General features: G+C 47.5%; 1 protein-coding gene across 4 annotated transcripts in view; it reads right to left on the reverse strand.

Annotated features, from left to right (window-relative positions):
- PTPRO (protein tyrosine phosphatase receptor type O) overlaps positions 1 to 18,298 on the reverse strand; it is a 468,010-nt gene that overhangs the window by 139,050 nt on the left and 310,662 nt on the right. For all 4 annotated transcript variants that reach the window (XM_075343481.1, XM_075343482.1, XM_075343483.1 and 1 more), the window contains 5 exons: positions 17,468 to 17,607; positions 16,376 to 16,508; positions 13,314 to 13,434; positions 7,304 to 7,372; positions 1,256 to 1,339 (listed from right to left, as the gene is read on the reverse strand). In XM_075343481.1, coding sequence (XP_075199596.1) covers positions 1,256 to 1,339; positions 7,304 to 7,372; positions 13,314 to 13,434; positions 16,376 to 16,508; positions 17,468 to 17,607 — 547 coding nt within the window. The remainder of the gene's footprint in view (positions 1 to 1,255; positions 1,340 to 7,303; positions 7,373 to 13,313; positions 13,435 to 16,375; positions 16,509 to 17,467; positions 17,608 to 18,298) is intronic.

Genomic DNA, 18,298 nt, shown 5'->3' on the forward strand with positions numbered 1-18,298 from the left:
ATATAACAAAAATCATACATGAACTACACAATACGTAAATTCTAGAATACCCGATGCGTAGAATCGGGCCACCTTCTAGTATATATATATATATATATATATATGTACATAGTACTAGGGTCAGCCACAACAGGGCCAGCTGTGGACTGCCCTTGTAAGGGCGGGAGTCATTGTGGACAATTAAAGGGTCAGCTTTATCCCTGACAGGGCTAGTGACCAAGCCACTACTCCCACCGTGCCGGTATATGGACTAAGCAACACGGGAGAACGACGATCCATCATTGGGACGAAAAGACTGGGTGAGATTGTTCCACTTTAAGTGGCCTTAACACTGCACTGTATTTGATATATCTCATGCTCTTTGCCTATAGACATAGTTGGCATACAGCATGGTACATGTATTGGGGAGTTATTGTCTCCTGTATACTATATTTTATGATAGAGTGTATCACACCAGCACAACTCTATAGTTGGGCAACTATATTGTCTTAGCCTGATCGTATTAGCGCTGACATCTTTGTGATTGAATGGCATGCCACTTTTTGTGATCACATACACCCTTTTTTTTGAAAGCTATATTTACCCAGCATCCATCTAATCAGCGGTGCTATATTAGCTATCTGTGTATAAGATTTCTCTACCCATCCTGTGTTGTTTATAAAAGGTGAACGATACCTGTTCCCCTATTTTTGAAAATGATGGCGCCATAAACACATGAACCATTCATTGGCCTCACCATTTTCAGGTTTTAATTGGTGTTTGGATCACAGTTTGTATATATTTCATTTTAATAACCCAATTAAAGGTTAAGTTTTAATATCACATGTTGCTATATCTATGAAAGTTGTACATGTTGGAATTCTATTCTAATACCTACTGGTTTTGAATTGGTGCTATTTTCAAACTTCCACAACATCCGCCCTCTTTACCCCGGGGGCCGTCATATGATCCATGTATATGGATTTTGTATGTTCTCTCCGTGTTTGCGTGGGTGTCCTCCGGGGTCTCCGGTTTCCTCCCACACTCCAAAAACATACTGATAGAGCCCTTAGATTGCGAGCCCCAATGGGGACAGTGTTGCCATTGTATGTAAAGCGCTGTGGAATTAATAGCACTATATAAATAAATATGATTATTAATATTATTATATGTATGCTCCATAGTATATCCGGCCATCAGTGCTGAGCACAGGCTGTGACCGAGCAGGAATGTATCAATGGCCCCAACATCTACAGAAAGAAGGAAAACGACTCACCAAGGGTTAATATAGAAAGCCAAGAGGTAGTCAGTCCACAGGCAGGAGGGCAGGAGCGCGAGGAAGGCGAAGACACTGCGGCGCCTGCGAGGGTTAATAAGCCAGAAAAATGGGTTAGAAAAGGGACAGAGACTCATAAGGTACAAATATACATCAATACAGAGACAAGTATGTGCACCCCCCCATATACACCTACAGGGGCTTCTCTGTCCTTACTCTATGTCCATAGACATTAATATGGAGAAAAGTATGTGCCCCCCCCACACATCACCTTTTGGGTGCGTCTCTGTTCTCCATCACATCTATAGACATTAATAAGGTGCACAAAACATGTCTTCTCCATAAGCCAGAGGTGGCGGCTTTACACCCCTCCATCTGATGCTTGGCATTGTGCTGGGTGGTGTACAGCTCGGCATTGTGCTGGGTGATGTACGGCTCGGCATTGTGCCGGGTGGTGTACGGCTCGGCATTGTGCCGGGTGGTGTACGGCTCGGCATTGTGCCGGGTGGTGTACGGCTCGGCATTGTGCCGGGTGGTGTACGGCTCGGCATTGTGCCGGGTGGTGTACGGCTCGGCATTGTGCCGGGTGGTGTACGGCTCGGCATTGTGCCGGGTGGTGTACGGCTCGGCATTGTGCCGGGTGGTGTACGGCTCGGCATTGTGCCGGGTGGTGTACGGCTCGGCATTGTGCCGGGTGGTGTACGGCTCGGCATTGTGCCGGGTGGTGTACGGCTCGGCATTGTGCCGGGTGGTGTACGGCTCGGCATTGTGCCGGGTGGTGTACGGCTGCATGAAGCTCCGGCCGGTGTAGTGTTTGTACTGATGTTACCGGAGGAGGTCTGAACTCTGCATTATGGGGTCAGCAGATCGGTGTGGACTGTTCTGCCCTCTGCTCCTCAGCACTCGGCCCCCGGCTCTGTAACGTTATGGGGGCTCCACTTCATAGCTGAGTTGCTGCAGCTCCTTCCACTTCTCAGTAATATCAGTCACAAAAGATGGGGAAGATTCAAGAGGAAGAAATGTCAAACAATGGACTGGTTACCCTGGACTCTCCCATTACAGGACACGCTGGTATCAGTGAGCTGTGCTCCACCAGCTGCTCTGTCTTATGGTAGTAAAAGAAGATGGCATCATGAGGGCCAGAGGGTATACAGCTGGGGGAAATGAGGACCGATGTTATACCATTGGAAGCCGGGGGTTAAATACCAGAAGCCGAAGGTTATAAACTGAGGGCAATGAAGCCGGAGGTTATACACCGGGGGCACTGGAGCTGGAGGTTATACACCGGAAGGCGGAGGTTATACATTGGGGCACTGGAGCTGGAGGTAATATACCATAAGCCGGAGGTTATACATCAGGGGCACTGGAGCTGGAGGCAATATACCATAAGCCAGAGGTTATACATTGGGGCACTGGAGCCGGAGGTAATATACCATAAGCCGGAGGTTATACATCGGGGGCACTGGAGCCGGAGGTAATATACCATAAGCCGGAGGTTATACATCGGGGGCACTGGAGCTGGAGGTAATATACCATAAGCCGGAGGTTATACATCAGGGGCACTGGAGCCGGAGGTAATATACCATAAGCCGGAGGTTATACATCGGGGGCACTGGAGCCGGAGGTAATATACCATAAGCCGGAGGTTATACATCGGGGGCACTGGAGCCGGAGGTAATATACCATAAGCCGGAGGTTATACATCGGGGCACTGGAGCCGGAGGTAATATACCATAAGCCGGAGGTTATACATCAGGGGCACTGGAGCAGGAGGTTATATACCATAAGCCGGAGGTTATACATCGGGGGCACTGGAGCAGGAGGTTATATGGGGTTTCCCTGCACAGGTTCCGATCCTGTTTGGCCCCAGGAAAAAAAAAAAAGGGAACTGTGCCGCCCCCGGTAGACCTCTGACGTCACGTTGGTGGGTCTGACTGGTGATGTGGCCGTACCGAGCGCATGCGACGGCTTTTGTGATGGGGTTAATAATAAATATTTAAAAGTGGAGAGAAAAATAAAATAAAGAGTTTGTGCCGCTGGTTGGAGTGTTCGGCTGTGGTATGGTCGGCACTGCTGGAGCTCCCCAGGAGTTAGGTGGTGATGTGCAGTGCCAGAGCGTTGTCCTCTCACCCCCACAACTAGGGCTGGTTCCTGGGGATGGTGAGGTAGAGACGATGCAGCAGAGAATAATCAGCCACAGACAGGACAGGAGCTTTACCTGTTACTGACGCTCTGCAGAACAGTCCGGAACATTCCTTACAGGCTTCACAATGATGGCGGTCTGACCTGCCCCAGTGACAGTGTGGCTTCTCTGCTGTGTGGTGCTCGTGTCCTCCGGCCGATACTTCCCTACCTGGGAATAGGAGTCTTGAAATCTTGGGATTTTCAAGACTACAAAACTCTGGATCTTTGATGCCTTCCAGCGAGCAGCGACTTCGATCCTGAGGAAAAACTCACTGCTTCTTCTAGAAGTTTCCAGACTCAATCACGTCACTGAGCTCCCGGGCAATTTACTGCTCCTTATATCAAGGCTAATGGCATTCTCTCAGTTACTACTGACCTTAAAAGTCTAGGTGGCCTAGGGACTGATACCTGCCAATGTGCAGCTGCCCCTGCAGAGGTTTCACCAGTCACCTCAGGACACGACGTCTCCATGTTATCTCCTCACACTTCACCTGCCACTGTCTGAATTTACCTCACACCTCAGCTCCTCCCCTTTCTCCTTCTAGGGCCACACACAAGTGTTATCAGCTCAGGTGAACGGCCCCAGTAAGGGAGTGTGGACAAATGTGTGCATGTGGTGACCAGCCCCAGTAAGAGAGCGTGGGCAAATGTGTGTATGTGGTGACCGGCCCCAGTAAGGGAGTGTGGACAAATGTGTGCATGTGGTGACCGGCCCCAGTAAGAGAGCATGGGCAAATGTGTGCATGTGGTGACCGGCCCCAGTAAGGGAGAGTGGACAAATGTGTGCATGTGGTGACCAGCCCCAGTAAGAGAGCGTGGGCAAATGTGTGTATGTGGTGACCGGCCCCAGTAAGGGAGTGTGGACAAATGTGTGCATGTGGTGACCGGCCCCAGTAAGAGAGCATGGGCAAATGTGTGCATGTGGTGACCGGCCCCAGTAAGGGAGAGTGGACAAATGTGTGCATGTGGTGACCAGCCCCAGTAAGAGAGCGTGGGCAAATGTGTGCATGTGGTGACCAGCCCCAGTAAGAGAGCATGGGCAAATGTGTGCATGTGGTGACCGGCCCCAGTAAGAGAGCATGGGCAAATGTGTGCATGTGGTGACCAGCCCCAGTAAGAGAGCGTGGGCAAATGTGTGCATGTGGTGACCGGCCCCAGTAAGGGAGCGTGGACAAATGTGTGTATGTGGTGACCAGCCCCAGTAAGAGAGCGTGGGCAAATGTGTGTATGTGGTGACCGGACCCAGTAAGGGAGTGTGGGCAAATGTGTGCATGTGGTGACCGGCCCCAGTAAGGGAGCGTGGACAAATGTGTGTATGTGGTGACCAGCCCCAGTAAGAGAGCGTGGGCAAATGTGTGCATGTGGTGACCGGACCCAGTAAGGGAGTGTGGGCAAATGTGTGCATGTGGTGACCGGCCCCAGTAAGGGAGCGTGGACAAATGTGTGTATGTGGTGACCGGCCCCAGTAAGGGAGCGTGGACAAATGTGTGTATGTGGTGACCAGCCCCAGTAAGAGAGCGTGGGCAAATGTGTGTATGTGGTGACCGGACCCAGTAAGGGAGTGTGGGCAAATGTGTGCATGTGGTGACCAGCCCCAGTAAGAGAGCGTGGGCAAATGTGTGCATGTGGTGACCGGCCCCAGTAAGATAGCGTGGACAAATGTGTGCATGTGGTGACCGGCCCCAGTAAGGGAGCGTGGACAAATGTGTGCATGTGGTGACCGGCCCCAGTAAGGGAGCGTGGACAAATGTGTGTATGTGGTGACCAGCCCCAGTAAGAGAGCGTGGGCAAATGTGTGCATGTGGTGACCGGCCCCAGTAAGGGAGTGTGGGCAAATGTGTGCGTGTGGTGACCAGCCCCAGTAAGGGAGCGTGGGCAAATGTATGTGTGACCAGCCCCAATAAGGGAGCTTGGGTGAAAGTGTGTATGTGGTGACCAGCAGAGAAAACTGAATCACATTAAACTGGCAATACATGTCATACAGATGGAAATACACATGTAGCTATTTGTGGTGATCCAGGCAGAGGATGACACATATACATCAGGAGCCGGAGTTTATACACTGGGGCAAAGGAGCAAAAGGTTATATACCGGAGGTTGGAGGTTATACACCGGCTTTATACCAGGACACTATATGGAGGACACCTCTGTTATAATGGATCACCAGCTTACAGTTACCTGATAGATTCGTGGGTTGAATCATTGCTGTATGTAGTGGTCAGGCGGCTGTATAAATCACATATTGTACGTCCATATCTGAGGACTGTGATGTTATACTAAGAAGTTATGTTTGGTAAAGTTCGCCATATAATATTCTTTGTGCAGCTAAAATTTGCCTTATAACTTATGAAGAAGAACTGTAACATATGGCTGAGCTGCACGGATAGACGACACATAGTAATATACGGATAGACGACACGTAGTAATATACGGATAGACGACACGTAGTAATATACGGATAGACAACACGTAGTGATATACGGATAGACGACACGTAGTAATATACGGATAGACGACACGTAGTGATATACGGATAGACGACACGTAGTAATATACGGATAGACGACACGTAGTAATATACGGATAGACGACACGTAGTAATATACGGATAGACGACACGTAGTAATATACGGATAGACGACACGTAGTAATATACGGATAGACGACACGTAGTGATATACGGATAGACGACACGTAGTGATATACGTATAGACGACACGTAGTGATATACGTATAGACGACACGTAGTGATACGGATAGACGACACGTAGTAATATACGGATAGACGACACGTAGTAATATACGGATAGACGACACGTAGTAATATACGGATAGACGACACGTAGTAATATACGGATAGACGACACGTAGTAAAATACGGATAGACGACACGTAGTGATATACGGATAGACGACACGTAGTGATATACGGATAGACGACACGTAGTAATATACAGATAATGACACGTAATAATATACGGATAGACGACACGTAGTAATATACGGATAGACGACACGTAGTGATATACGGATAGACGACACGTAGTAATATACGGATAGACGACACGTAGTAATATACGGATAGACGACACGTAGTAATATACGGATAGACGACACGTAGTAATATACGGATAGACGACACGTAGTGATATACGGATAGACGACACGTAGTGATATACGGATAGACGACACGTAGTGATATACGTATAGACGACACGTAGTGATATACGTATAGACGACACGTAGTGATACGGATAGACGACACGTAGTAATATACGGATAGACGACACGTAGTAATATACGGATAGACGACACGTAGTAATATACGGATAGACGACACGTAGTAATATACGGATAGACGACACGTAGTAAAATACGGATAGACGACACGTAGTGATATACGGATAGACGACACGTAGTGATATACGGATAGACGACACGTAGTAATATACAGATAATGACACGTAATAATATACGGATAGACGACACGTAGTGATATACGGATAGACGACACGTAGTAATATACAGATAATGACACGTAATAATATACAGATAGATGACACGTAATATACGGATAGACGTAATATACAGATAGACGACACGTAGTAATATACGGATATATGATATGTAGTAATATACGGATAGACAGCTTTATAGCAGCTCATTGTACACCCTCGGTTCAGGGAGTCATACACGTTCATATGAACCGTCCACATCACAGCCCATAAAATGATGCCGTATGCAGTCTGCCATGAAATAGGACAATGACGCAATAAATGTATTGACCCCATTATCACTATCCTCCATAGGAGGAGGCACAAAAACTGCATCTGAATCAATGTAACCGCATTCATGGTGCACTCACCAGTTGTACGGAAGTTTCCCGTCTCTCTCCAAAGTGGCAAAATTAATGAATGTTCCAGCGCCACATTCCCTAGATAAAAAAAAGAATACACTGAATTATACACAGACTAACGGGACCGATACACTGAATAAAAGGGACCAATACACTGAATTATACATGGAGTAAAGGGACTAATACACTGAATAAAAGGGACTGATACACTGAATAAATGTGAGATGATGAGGGATGCACTTGCAGTCTCGGCCTGGGGGCACAGGAGGAGGTCTCTGCCGTCTTGCGCATAGACTATGGTTGACCTCGTGATGAGAAGCATTGACATCAATGCACATAAAAAGTAAGGACCATTGATGGATGAACCTGAACTGTAACGTTTGAAGTTTGTACCGGATACCTAGCATCCATGCACGGACACCAAACAAGGACTTCTCAGGAAAATCTATGTCACTGTTTGGGTTCAGCCAAAAAAAAAAAAAAAAAATGAATATCAGGCCAGTTCTACTTGGCGACCTTCTCTTGGCGGCAGTCTCACTGGTTACATGTCCACTCATTAGCCCTACGGTTGGTAGGTCTGAGCTCAGGCCCCACCACATTGATCAGGGTAGGACTGTGCTTGCAGACTTTGAGTGAGGCCTAATGATCATTACTAGCAGAACTACACAAACTGGAAGCCATATCACAGCCTTAGGCCCCTTTCACATGTCAGTGATTCTGGTACGTTGTGCTTTTTTTTTCTACGTACCAGAATCACTGACATACGCAGACCCATTATAATCAATGGGTCTGCTCACACATCAGTGATTTTTCACTGAACGTGTCTCCGTGCACCCTTGGCCGTGATTCTGCACAGAGACATGTCAGTTTTTGTCTGGCATCACAGATGACCCACGGACCGCACTATGGTGTGATCAGTGAAGCACGTACAAGAAAATCACGGACATATTAAATATTAAAAATGTTCAACTTGCCTTGCCTGCGATTCGCTCTGGAGCCTCTGCTTTCGGCAGCTCCTGCCTGGCTCATAAATATTCATGAAAGCAGGAACTGCCGACCAGGAAGTAGGTGCTGAGAGCGGTGGGCGGATGCTGCAGAGCCAAGGAGTTCAGCACCATGGACAGCAGCAGTGAAGGCAGGTGAGTAATGTCATATGCAATCACGGATTGCACATTGACAGCCCTCGTGTGCCTTGAATCACGGCACACGGAGGGACATGTGCGTGTTTTACACGTCAGTGAAGAACGTCAGTCAAGAACGTCAGTGAAGAACGTCAGTGTTTTTCACTGACGTGTGAAACGGGCCTTAAAGAGACTTCGCAAAACCCTTGTTTCGGAAACTGCCTTTGGGTGGGAGGAAAAGGTGCGGGTTAGAGAGTTATTTTGTAAGTTGCTGTGCTGTTCCACTGCTGAGCCGGTCCCTGCATTAGGCGGTAACACCGGTTCGGTAAAGTACAGTATATTTGGCAGGACACTTTGGCTTCTAAGGTTGTGCAGCACTGGGTTCCTAGTCCACACTGACTAGATGTGTGATATATTCCTGTGCTTTCCTTCGTGTGGTTTGAGGAACATAGACGCAGTTTTCAGTAAAGAAAGGTTCCTTAACAATCGTGTCTGCTCGTGTTCCTGGTCCACGGTTTGCTGTATTCTGGAGAGACCATCTCAGCACATGGTCTACAACTTAGTATAGTCAGCAGGATACAGCGATTGCCATAGATGGGAACGTGGCGGGAAATGATCCCTTATTGCCAGTGGCCCTGTCTCAACTGCCAAACACACTTGCCGCAGCCTTGATTCCAGCAGGACACCTTTTGGCTGGGACACCTTTCAGCTGGGGCGCTATTGCAGGATCTACCAAAATACGAAGGTAAAAACCTGACTCTGCAAGGCTGGACAGAAAGGGCGCAGAGTGTTCTTAAATTGTGCAACTTGATCCTGGAGTTGCGAGCAGAGATAGCACTGAATGCCCCAGAGGATGACGCCAAATGGACAGTTATGGTACAGTCTGAGCCCGAAAAGGACATCTTAGACAAAATCTTTGCTCTGCTGGAAGGAAGTTATGGAGGGCATGAGACACAACTGTAAGGCCTTTGTCAATTGACCGCAGTAGGAAGATTAATGCAATGCTCCAATGCCTTGTGTGAGGATCTGTGGTTGTGGCTCCAAGACTTCCCCGAGCTGCACCAATCCTCTGGAATTCTCTATCCCAAGAAAAAAAATAAAACGATCCACAACTTCACAGCTTCAGATGCTCCCTAAAAACACATTCTTTTTTTGTGTGGCTTATCACTTTCTCTAATCAAAGTCAATTCATATACATCTCCTCCAATATTTCTCAGCACATTATTCTCCCTTAGACTCCACCGCATCCAAGAGCATCACAAAGATTGGCTGGTGATGGCTCATGCAGCCTTTATTCCCCATTCTTTAAGATGGCTGGCCTGTCGTTGTAAATAAGAACTTGTATCTTGTGTCATCCCCACCGCACCCCACTGTAGATTGTAAGCTCTTCCGAGCAGGGTTGTCTTTATTTTTGCTTTAATTATATATCTTCTATAACCATTACTTATGTTTGTCGTATATGAACCTCTGAATTGTAAAGCGCTGCGGAATATGTTGACGCTATAGATTATTACTATTATTATTGTGCGTTGTATTAATCACCTGGGCAGGTTATTGGTGCAATTATTTTCATTCTTTTGTCCATAGTCTTACATCAACTATGGGTAGATGGCAAAAAGATGCCCCAATCCACATGATCCCAAACCGGGACCGGTAGTGCCACTGCCCATGTACCAGGCAATACCCACTGGTTTCCCAACTTTTGGTTGGCCCATAAGGTTTGTATCTCCCGCTGGTGTGGTCTATAGTGTTAGCCTAGCCTCCTCCAGATGACGGATACCATGACCGCAGTGTGCGTATCCAGTTCCAGCTGGCAACAACCCCCCATCCTTTTGTCAATGTCCTAAGTAACCCAATCCGCCTTGTAGGTTTGTGCCCAGGAAACCCCCTACCCAATGCTAACTGTGCATTGCTGGAGGTATTTTCTTGAAGTCGAGACCCTCACTTGGGACTGCATGTGGTGTTTTCTCCACTAGGTCTACTATCTCCATCCACATAACTAGTGGCTTGGAGAACAATGGCATAATTGAGGCCCCTGTGACAGTAATGAGAGTAATATGGCTATACTCTAATTCGTAATCTCTTGCCTAGTTTATGGCTCTGGGGTCTGGATGATCACAGTATGTGTATGTGTGAACTGTGTCTCCCATGGCACCTCTCTTGATGCATTAACATGTTAGTGTGCACCTTAAACTGATGACCAAGAAAATATCTAATAAAAAAAACACGACAAAGATTGACGTAACCAGCACTCCATAGTAAAAAAAGCCTGCATCCCCTAGAGCCATGGACTCTGCTCTACATCCATTAGTTCAATAGTCTTTGGTCCGCAAACAGCTCCTGACAAGAAACGTTGAATGGAGTACAGCGGCCAGATCCCAAAGCTATGGGATCTTTCCAAAAGGTGAAAAGCTGTTGCGGGATCTGTTCATAGCTGGGTTAACCAAACATTTCTATGGAACAAGTTGCAAGATATGTCCTGAACGACGGCTGACCTGACGTTCTACAATGTCTACCTTGCTGCAATAGATTGGAAGGAGAAGTCTGCACCTGTTCAAGATTTCTGGGAAAGAGTGGTCATCTGTGGAAGCTACTCCCTAAGAGAGACAGAGCAAAACCGCACAAGTTATGCTTCATTCAAGCTAGAGCTAATGGTTTGGGCCATGACCGAACGTTTTGCAGAGCACAAAATGGGAGCTGAAGTGGTAGTAATGACTGATAATCAGTTAGCCCACCTGGAGAATGCTAAACTGGGGGTGCTAGAATAGAGGTGGATGGGATGGAAGACTAAAGTTTAACCGTATGGAGTTCTGATCCGGAAGGAAAAATGGAAATGCTGACACATTATTATGGGTTACATTAGGACCCACAGCTAGGAATGTGGATTATGAACTTGAGGACTCAGACCCCCAACCTTGGCCTACTGCCTGTCTTCCAAAGCATGGTACATTCAAGTGGGTGACCTCTGGGCTTCTTACACTGCTCTTAAAGACTACCGCAGACTGGGAGCGGGGCCAGAATGACAAGACAAATGTGTCGCATGTGAAAAACTGGGCTCAGACCAAAATTTGGTCTTTGCCACAAAAGCGAGTGGGAATATCCTCGCAGGGGGAAAATCTGCGGTGTCAATGGAATAAACTGAGTGTGATCCAGCGTCCCTTGTGCCATAAGTTCTATCTACAAATGGAGTTACAGCACAACGAACAGATTGTAAATTCCATGACATTAGGTCCATTAGACACTCGACAGGCACATGAGAGGGGGACTCACTTTGGTAGCAAAAAGACTTAGAATGGTTTCAGAGATTGGTGTACTGCTTGAACCTGGAAGAGATGGTGATTGAAGCATGCTAAAAATGCTGAGCGTGTGGGTTGAGCAAGGCTCTAGAACAGCAGGCTCCCATTCAAACCAGACCGACTACGCTGGAGATACTCATGATAGACTAAGTGCAAATAGAGTACTACAGCTCCGGACCCTCATACTGTTTGAGAAGGACTGACCATTTCACCAAATACGCTTTAGCAGTACCCACCAGAGACCAGATCGCAGAATCAGCTGCTGAGGTGGTATGTGATCACTTCACTCAAGTGTTTGGGTGCCCACAACAATTTTTTTTTGATCAGCGTTTCCAGGGTGCTTTTAATGAAGAAACTCAGAGGATCGGTGTGACCCGGTAACGTCTCCATACAGTCTGATAAGAATGTGACATCAAGAACCTCATGTTCAGGTATATAAAGTTTTGCCTAGCGGCATTATATCAAAGTGTGATTTTGGATGTGCGTCCATGTCTTTTCCATAAAATATATATTATAATATATATATATTATATATATATTTTACACGCAGAGATATCGCTAGTGATGTCGCTGGTGAAAGGACCCGCCCCCGTCGTCGGGTCACGGGCAAACCGCTGCCCGTGGTGCACAAAATAGTTAGGAGATGTCACACAGACTTACCTGCCTAGCGTCGCTGTGGTCGGGGAACCACCTCCTTTCTAAGGAGGTAGTTCCTGTGGCGTCACTAAGCGGCCGACCAATAGAAACGGATGGGCGGAGATGAGCGGATGTAACATCCCTCCCACCTCCTTCCTTCCGCATTGCCGGCGGCCGCAGGTAAGCTGCAGTTCGTCGTTCCCGAGGTGTCACACGTAGTGATGTGTGCTGCCTCGGGAACGTCGAACAACCTGCGACCTCTACATTCAACGAATTTTTAAAAAAGGAACGACGTGTCAATGATGGACAATATGGTGAGTATTTTCCATCGTTAACGGTTGTTCCTTGCTGTCACACGCAACGACGACGTCGCTAATGATGCCAGATGTGCGTCACGGAATCCGTGACTCCGGCGATATATCGTTAGATCAGTCGTTGCGTGTAACGGGGCCTTTAGGCTTGAGTTATACTTGAGGCTCAGCCAAAGGTCTGTGATGCCCTCTTAAGTAATGAGAATGACCCCAGCTATTGCCAATAGGAGCGTGAAAAGAGGGGCTCTGTGCGGTCTTCTTTCCTCGTCATAACACCTAACACCTATGGTGGTGTCCATACAAACAATGGCTGATCGCAGACTCTGCTCGCCCTCTGGCCTCAGGAAATGCAGGGCATAGGGGCCTGAGCCGAGCCCCGGAGGATGACGGCATAGAGGCCTGAGCCGAGCCCCGGAGGATGACGGCATAGAGGCCTGAGCCGAGCCCCGGAGGATGACGGCATAGAGGCCTGAGCCGAGCACCGGAGGATGACGGCATAGAGGCCTGAGCCGAGCCCCGGAGGATGACGGCATAGAGGCCTGAGCCGAGCCCCGGAGGATGATGGCCATGTATTGGAGCCATTGTTGTGTTCACTTCCATTATTAATATGTTTTTGTAGATGAGAGACCCAATGATTTCACAATGACAGAATTACCTTGACATCTGGAGATGTTTCTTGCGTAAGACAATTAGAGTGACCATCAAAAGACCGATAAGCAAAATGCTTAGAATGGCCAAGAGCGAGATCACCACAACATTGGGATTCACCTCCGCAACTGGGAGAAATAAGAAAAATTGTCCACAATTACTCCACAGGCGAGAACAGCGGCACAAAACACCCTGATCTGTCTCCTGGGATCCCAATCCTGCCAATGTACGATACAATGCACTGCTACAAAGAAACTGCTCAGCTGATAACATGTAGACTACCTGCAGTCATCAGAAGGGACCTCAGAGGGTAACCATATTAATGTGTACCTCTGTATACAGGGAGCTCCCCCTAGTGGAGGCTGCATACAGAATATTATCATGTATCTCTGTATACAGGGAGCTCCCCCTAGTGGTGGCTGCAGACAGAATATTATCATGTATCTCTGTATACAGGGAGCTTCCTCTAGTGGTGGCTGCAGACAGGATCCTATCATGTATCTCTGTATACAGGGAGCTCCCCCTAGTGGTGGCTGCAGACAGGATCTTATCATGTATCTGTGTATACAGGGAGCTCCCCCTAGTGGTGGCTGCAGACAGGATCTTATCATGTATCTCTGTATACAGGGAGCTCCCCCTAGTGGTGGCTGCAGACAGGATCTTATCATGTATCTCTGTATACAGGGAGCTCCCCCTAGTGGTGGCTGCAGACAGGATCTTATCATGTATCTCTGTATACAGGGAGCTCCCCCTAGTGGTGACTGCAGACAGGATCTCATCATGTATCTCTATATACAGGGAGCTCCCCCTAGTGGTGACTGCAGACAGGATTCTATCATGTATCTCTATATACAGGGAGCTTCCCCTAGTGGTGACTGCAGACAGGATCTTATCATGTATCTCTGTATACAGGGAGCTTCCCCTAGTGGTGGCTGCAGACAGGATCTTATGTATCTCTGTATACAGGGAGCTCCCCCTAGTGGTGGCTGCAGACAGGATCCTATCATGTGTCTCTGTATACAGAGAGCTCCCCCTAGTGGTGACTGCAGACAGGATCTTATCATGTATCTCTGTATACAGGAAGCTTCCCCTAGTGGTGGCTGCAGACAGGATCTTATCATGTATCTCTGTATACAGGGAGCTCCCCCTAGTGGTGGCTGCAGACAGAATATTATCATGTATCTCTGTATACAGGGAGCTCCCCCTAGTGGTGGCTGCAGACAGGATCTTATCATGTATCTCTGTATACAGGGAGCTCCCCCTAGTGGTGGCTGCAGACAGGATCTTATCATGTATCTCTGTATACAGGGAGCTCCCCCTAGTGGTGGCTGCAGACAGGATTCTATCATGTATCTCTATATACAGGGAGCTTCCCCTAGTGGTGACTGCAGACAGGATCTTATCATGTATCTCTGTATACAGGGAGCTTCCCCTAGTGGTGGCTGCAGACAGGATCTTATGTATCTCTGTATACAGGGAGCTCCCCCTAGTGGTGGCTGCAGATAGGATCCTATCATGTGTCTCTGTATACAGAGAGCTCCCCCTAGTGGTGACTGCAGACAGGATCTTATCATGTATCTCTGTATACAGGAAGCTTCCCCTAGTGGTGGCTGCAGACAGGATCTTATCATGTATCTCTGTATACAGGGAGCTCCCCCTAGTGGTGGCTGCAGACAGAATATTATCATGTATCTCTGTATACAGGGAGCTCCCCCTAGTGGTGGCTGCAGACAGAATATTATCATGTATCTCTGTATACAGGGAGCTCCCCCTAGTGGTGACTGCAGACAGGATATTATCCTGTATCTGTGTATACAGGGAGCTCCCCCTAGTGGTGGCTGCAGACAGGATCTTATGTATCTCTATACAGGGAGCTCCCCCTAGTGGTGGCTGCAGACAGGATCTTATGTATCTCTATACAGGGAGCTCCCCCTAGTGGTGGCTGCAGACAGGATCTTATGTATCTCTGTATACAGGGCGCTCCCCCTAGTGGTGGCTGCAGACAGGATCTTATGTATCTCTGTATACAGGGAGCTCCCTCTAGTGGTGGCTGCAGACAGGATCCTATCATGTATCTCTGTATACAGGGAGCTCCCCCTAGTGGTGGCTGCAGACAGGATCTTGCGTATCTCTGTATACAGGGAGCTCCCTCTAGTGGTGGCTGCAGACAGGATCCTATCATGTATCTCTGTATACAGGGAGCTTCCCCTAGTGGTGGCTGCAGACAGGATCTTATGTATCTCTGTATACAGGGAGCTCCCCCTAGTGGTGGCTGCAGACAGGATCCTATCATGTGTCTCTGTATACAGAGAGCTCCCCCTAGTGGTGACTGCAGACAGGATCTTATCATGTATCTCTGTATACAGGAAGCTCCCCCTAGTGGTGGCTGCAGACAGGATCTTATCATGTATCTCTGTATACAGGGAGCTCCCCCTAGTGGTGGCTGCAGACAGAATATTATCATGTATCTCTGTATACAGGGAGCTCCCCCTAGTGGTGGCTGCAGACAGAATATTATCATGTATCTCTGTATACAGGGAGCTCCCCCTAGTGGTGACTGCAGACAGGATATTATCCTGTATCTGTGTATACAGGGAGCTCCCCCTAGTGGTGGCTGCAGACAGGATCTTATGTATCTCTATACAGGGAGCTCCCCCTAGCGGTGACTGCAGACAGGATCTTATGTATCTCTATACAGGGAGCTCCCCCTAGTGGTGGCTGCAGACAGGATCTTATGTATCTCTATACAGGGAGCTCCCCCTAGTGGTGGCTGCAGACAGGATCTTATGTATCTCTGTATACAGGGAGCTCCCCCTAGTGGTGGCTGCAGACAGGATCTTATGTATCTCTGTATACAGGGAGCTCCCCCTAGTGGTGACTGCAGACAGGATCTTATGTATCTCTGTATACAGGGTATACAGGGAGCTCCCCCTAGTGGTGGCTGCAGACAGGATCTTATGTATCTCTGTATACAGGGAGCTCCCCCTAGTGGTGACTGCAGACAGAGTAACTGTGACAAAGGCAAAGATTCCATAATAAAAAGAATGAAATGGGATCCATGACACTTACCTAATGTGGAGACTGCGATGTAGGTGGGAATGCTGGGGGAGCGGTGGCTGACCGCACTGATGCTGCAGTTGTATAGTGTACCCGGTTGGAGACTGGATATTGTTACCACATGTGAGAAGACGGTCACTGGATCCTGAGAATATGACAAGAAATATGGTTTTACAGGGGGAACAGTATAGTGTAGAAGTGGTAAAGACTATATACAAGGTACAGTGTATTCTGGGATATATAGAGGGTATGGTGTAGTGTAAATTATATACAGTTTATGGTGCTGTGTAGATTATATACTGGGTATGGTGTGATGTGGATTACAAACAGGGTACTGTGCAGATTATATACAGGGCCCATTGTGGTGTAGATTATATACAGGGTACGATGCTGTTCAGATTATATACTGGGTACGGTGCTGTGTAGATTATATACAGGGCCCATTGTGGTGTAGATTATATACAGGGTACGGTGCTGTGTAGATTATATACAGGGTACGGTGCTGTGTAGATTATATACAGGGCACATTGTGGTGTAGATTATATACATGGTACGGTGCTGTGTAGATTATATACAGGGCACATTGTTGTGTAGATTATATACAGGGTACGGTGCGGTATAGATTATATACAGGGTACGGTGCTGTGTAGATTATATACTGGGTACGGTGCTGTGTAGATTATATACTGGGCACATTGGGGTGCAGATTATATACAGGGTACGGTGCTGTGTAGATTATATAAAGGGTACGGTGCTGTGTAGATTATATACAGGGCACATTGTGGTGTAGATTATATACATGGTACGGTGCTGTGTAGATTATATACAGGGCACATTATTGTGTAGATTATATACAGGGTACGGTGCGGTATAGATTATATACAGGGTACGGTGCTGTGTAGATTATATACTGGGTACGGTGCTGTGTAGATTATATACAGGGCACATTGGGGTGTAGATTATATACAGGGTACGGTGCTGTGTAGATTATATACAGGGCACATTGTTGTGTAGATTATATACAGGGTACGGTGCTGTGTAGATTATATACGGAGTATAGTGTGAAGTAGATTATATAAAGAGTACATCGATATGTCTTCTTACCTTCTCATGTTCATTGTGCACTGGATCTAAACGCCAACATGAGACCACGTAATAATCGGAGAAGCCTTCCTCTACCCACAGGAGGGTGAACGATGTTTGTGTCTTATTGACGGCAAAAAGAGACTTTGGTGGAGCGGGATCTGAAGTAAAACAATATAGGCAGATTTGCAGAACAAAACCCAAAAAGAAACATTCATATATAACCCATCAAACGTCTGCTGATACTGTATATTGTAACACGCTGTGGGCATTATAGGGCAGCACAGCAGTGACAGATAAATAGCAGTCCATTCATGTAAGTGTGTGGCTTTTATTTTCAGCCAGAGAACAGCAAACAAACACTGGCCCATCTGGGCACTTAGGCTACTTTCACAAATACGGTTTGAGCAGTGCGGCTCAATCCGGCTGTGAAACCTATGCAACGGATTCAGTGAAAACACCGCATCCTTTGCATAAGTTTTTTACATGTGGCCCGTCCAGTTTTTGCCGCTTGCGGCATGCTACTTAGCATGCGCAGTGGCAAAAACCGCATGCGGCGGCCGGATGCGGTTTTTGCTGCATCGCGCCGCATCTAGCATCCATAGGGATGCATTGAGAAAAGCGCCGCATCGGCCGGATGCGGTGCAATGCGTTTTTTTTTGCCGCACAAAAAAACGTGCCAGGCAACGTTCCATCCGGCCGCCGCATCGGCTAAATCTGCCGCATGCGGCAAAAACCGGACCGAACACAAGGCCATGCAGCACAATGCAGCACTAATTGAATTAAATTAAAGTCTATGCAGGAAAAACGCAACAGACAGCAAAAAAAAAACGGTTGCGTTTTTCCTGCAAA

This window comes from Anomaloglossus baeobatrachus, chromosome 4, assembly GCF_048569485.1.
Source record: "Anomaloglossus baeobatrachus isolate aAnoBae1 chromosome 4, aAnoBae1.hap1, whole genome shotgun sequence".
Classification (NCBI taxonomy): domain Eukaryota; kingdom Metazoa; phylum Chordata; class Amphibia; order Anura; family Aromobatidae; genus Anomaloglossus; species Anomaloglossus baeobatrachus.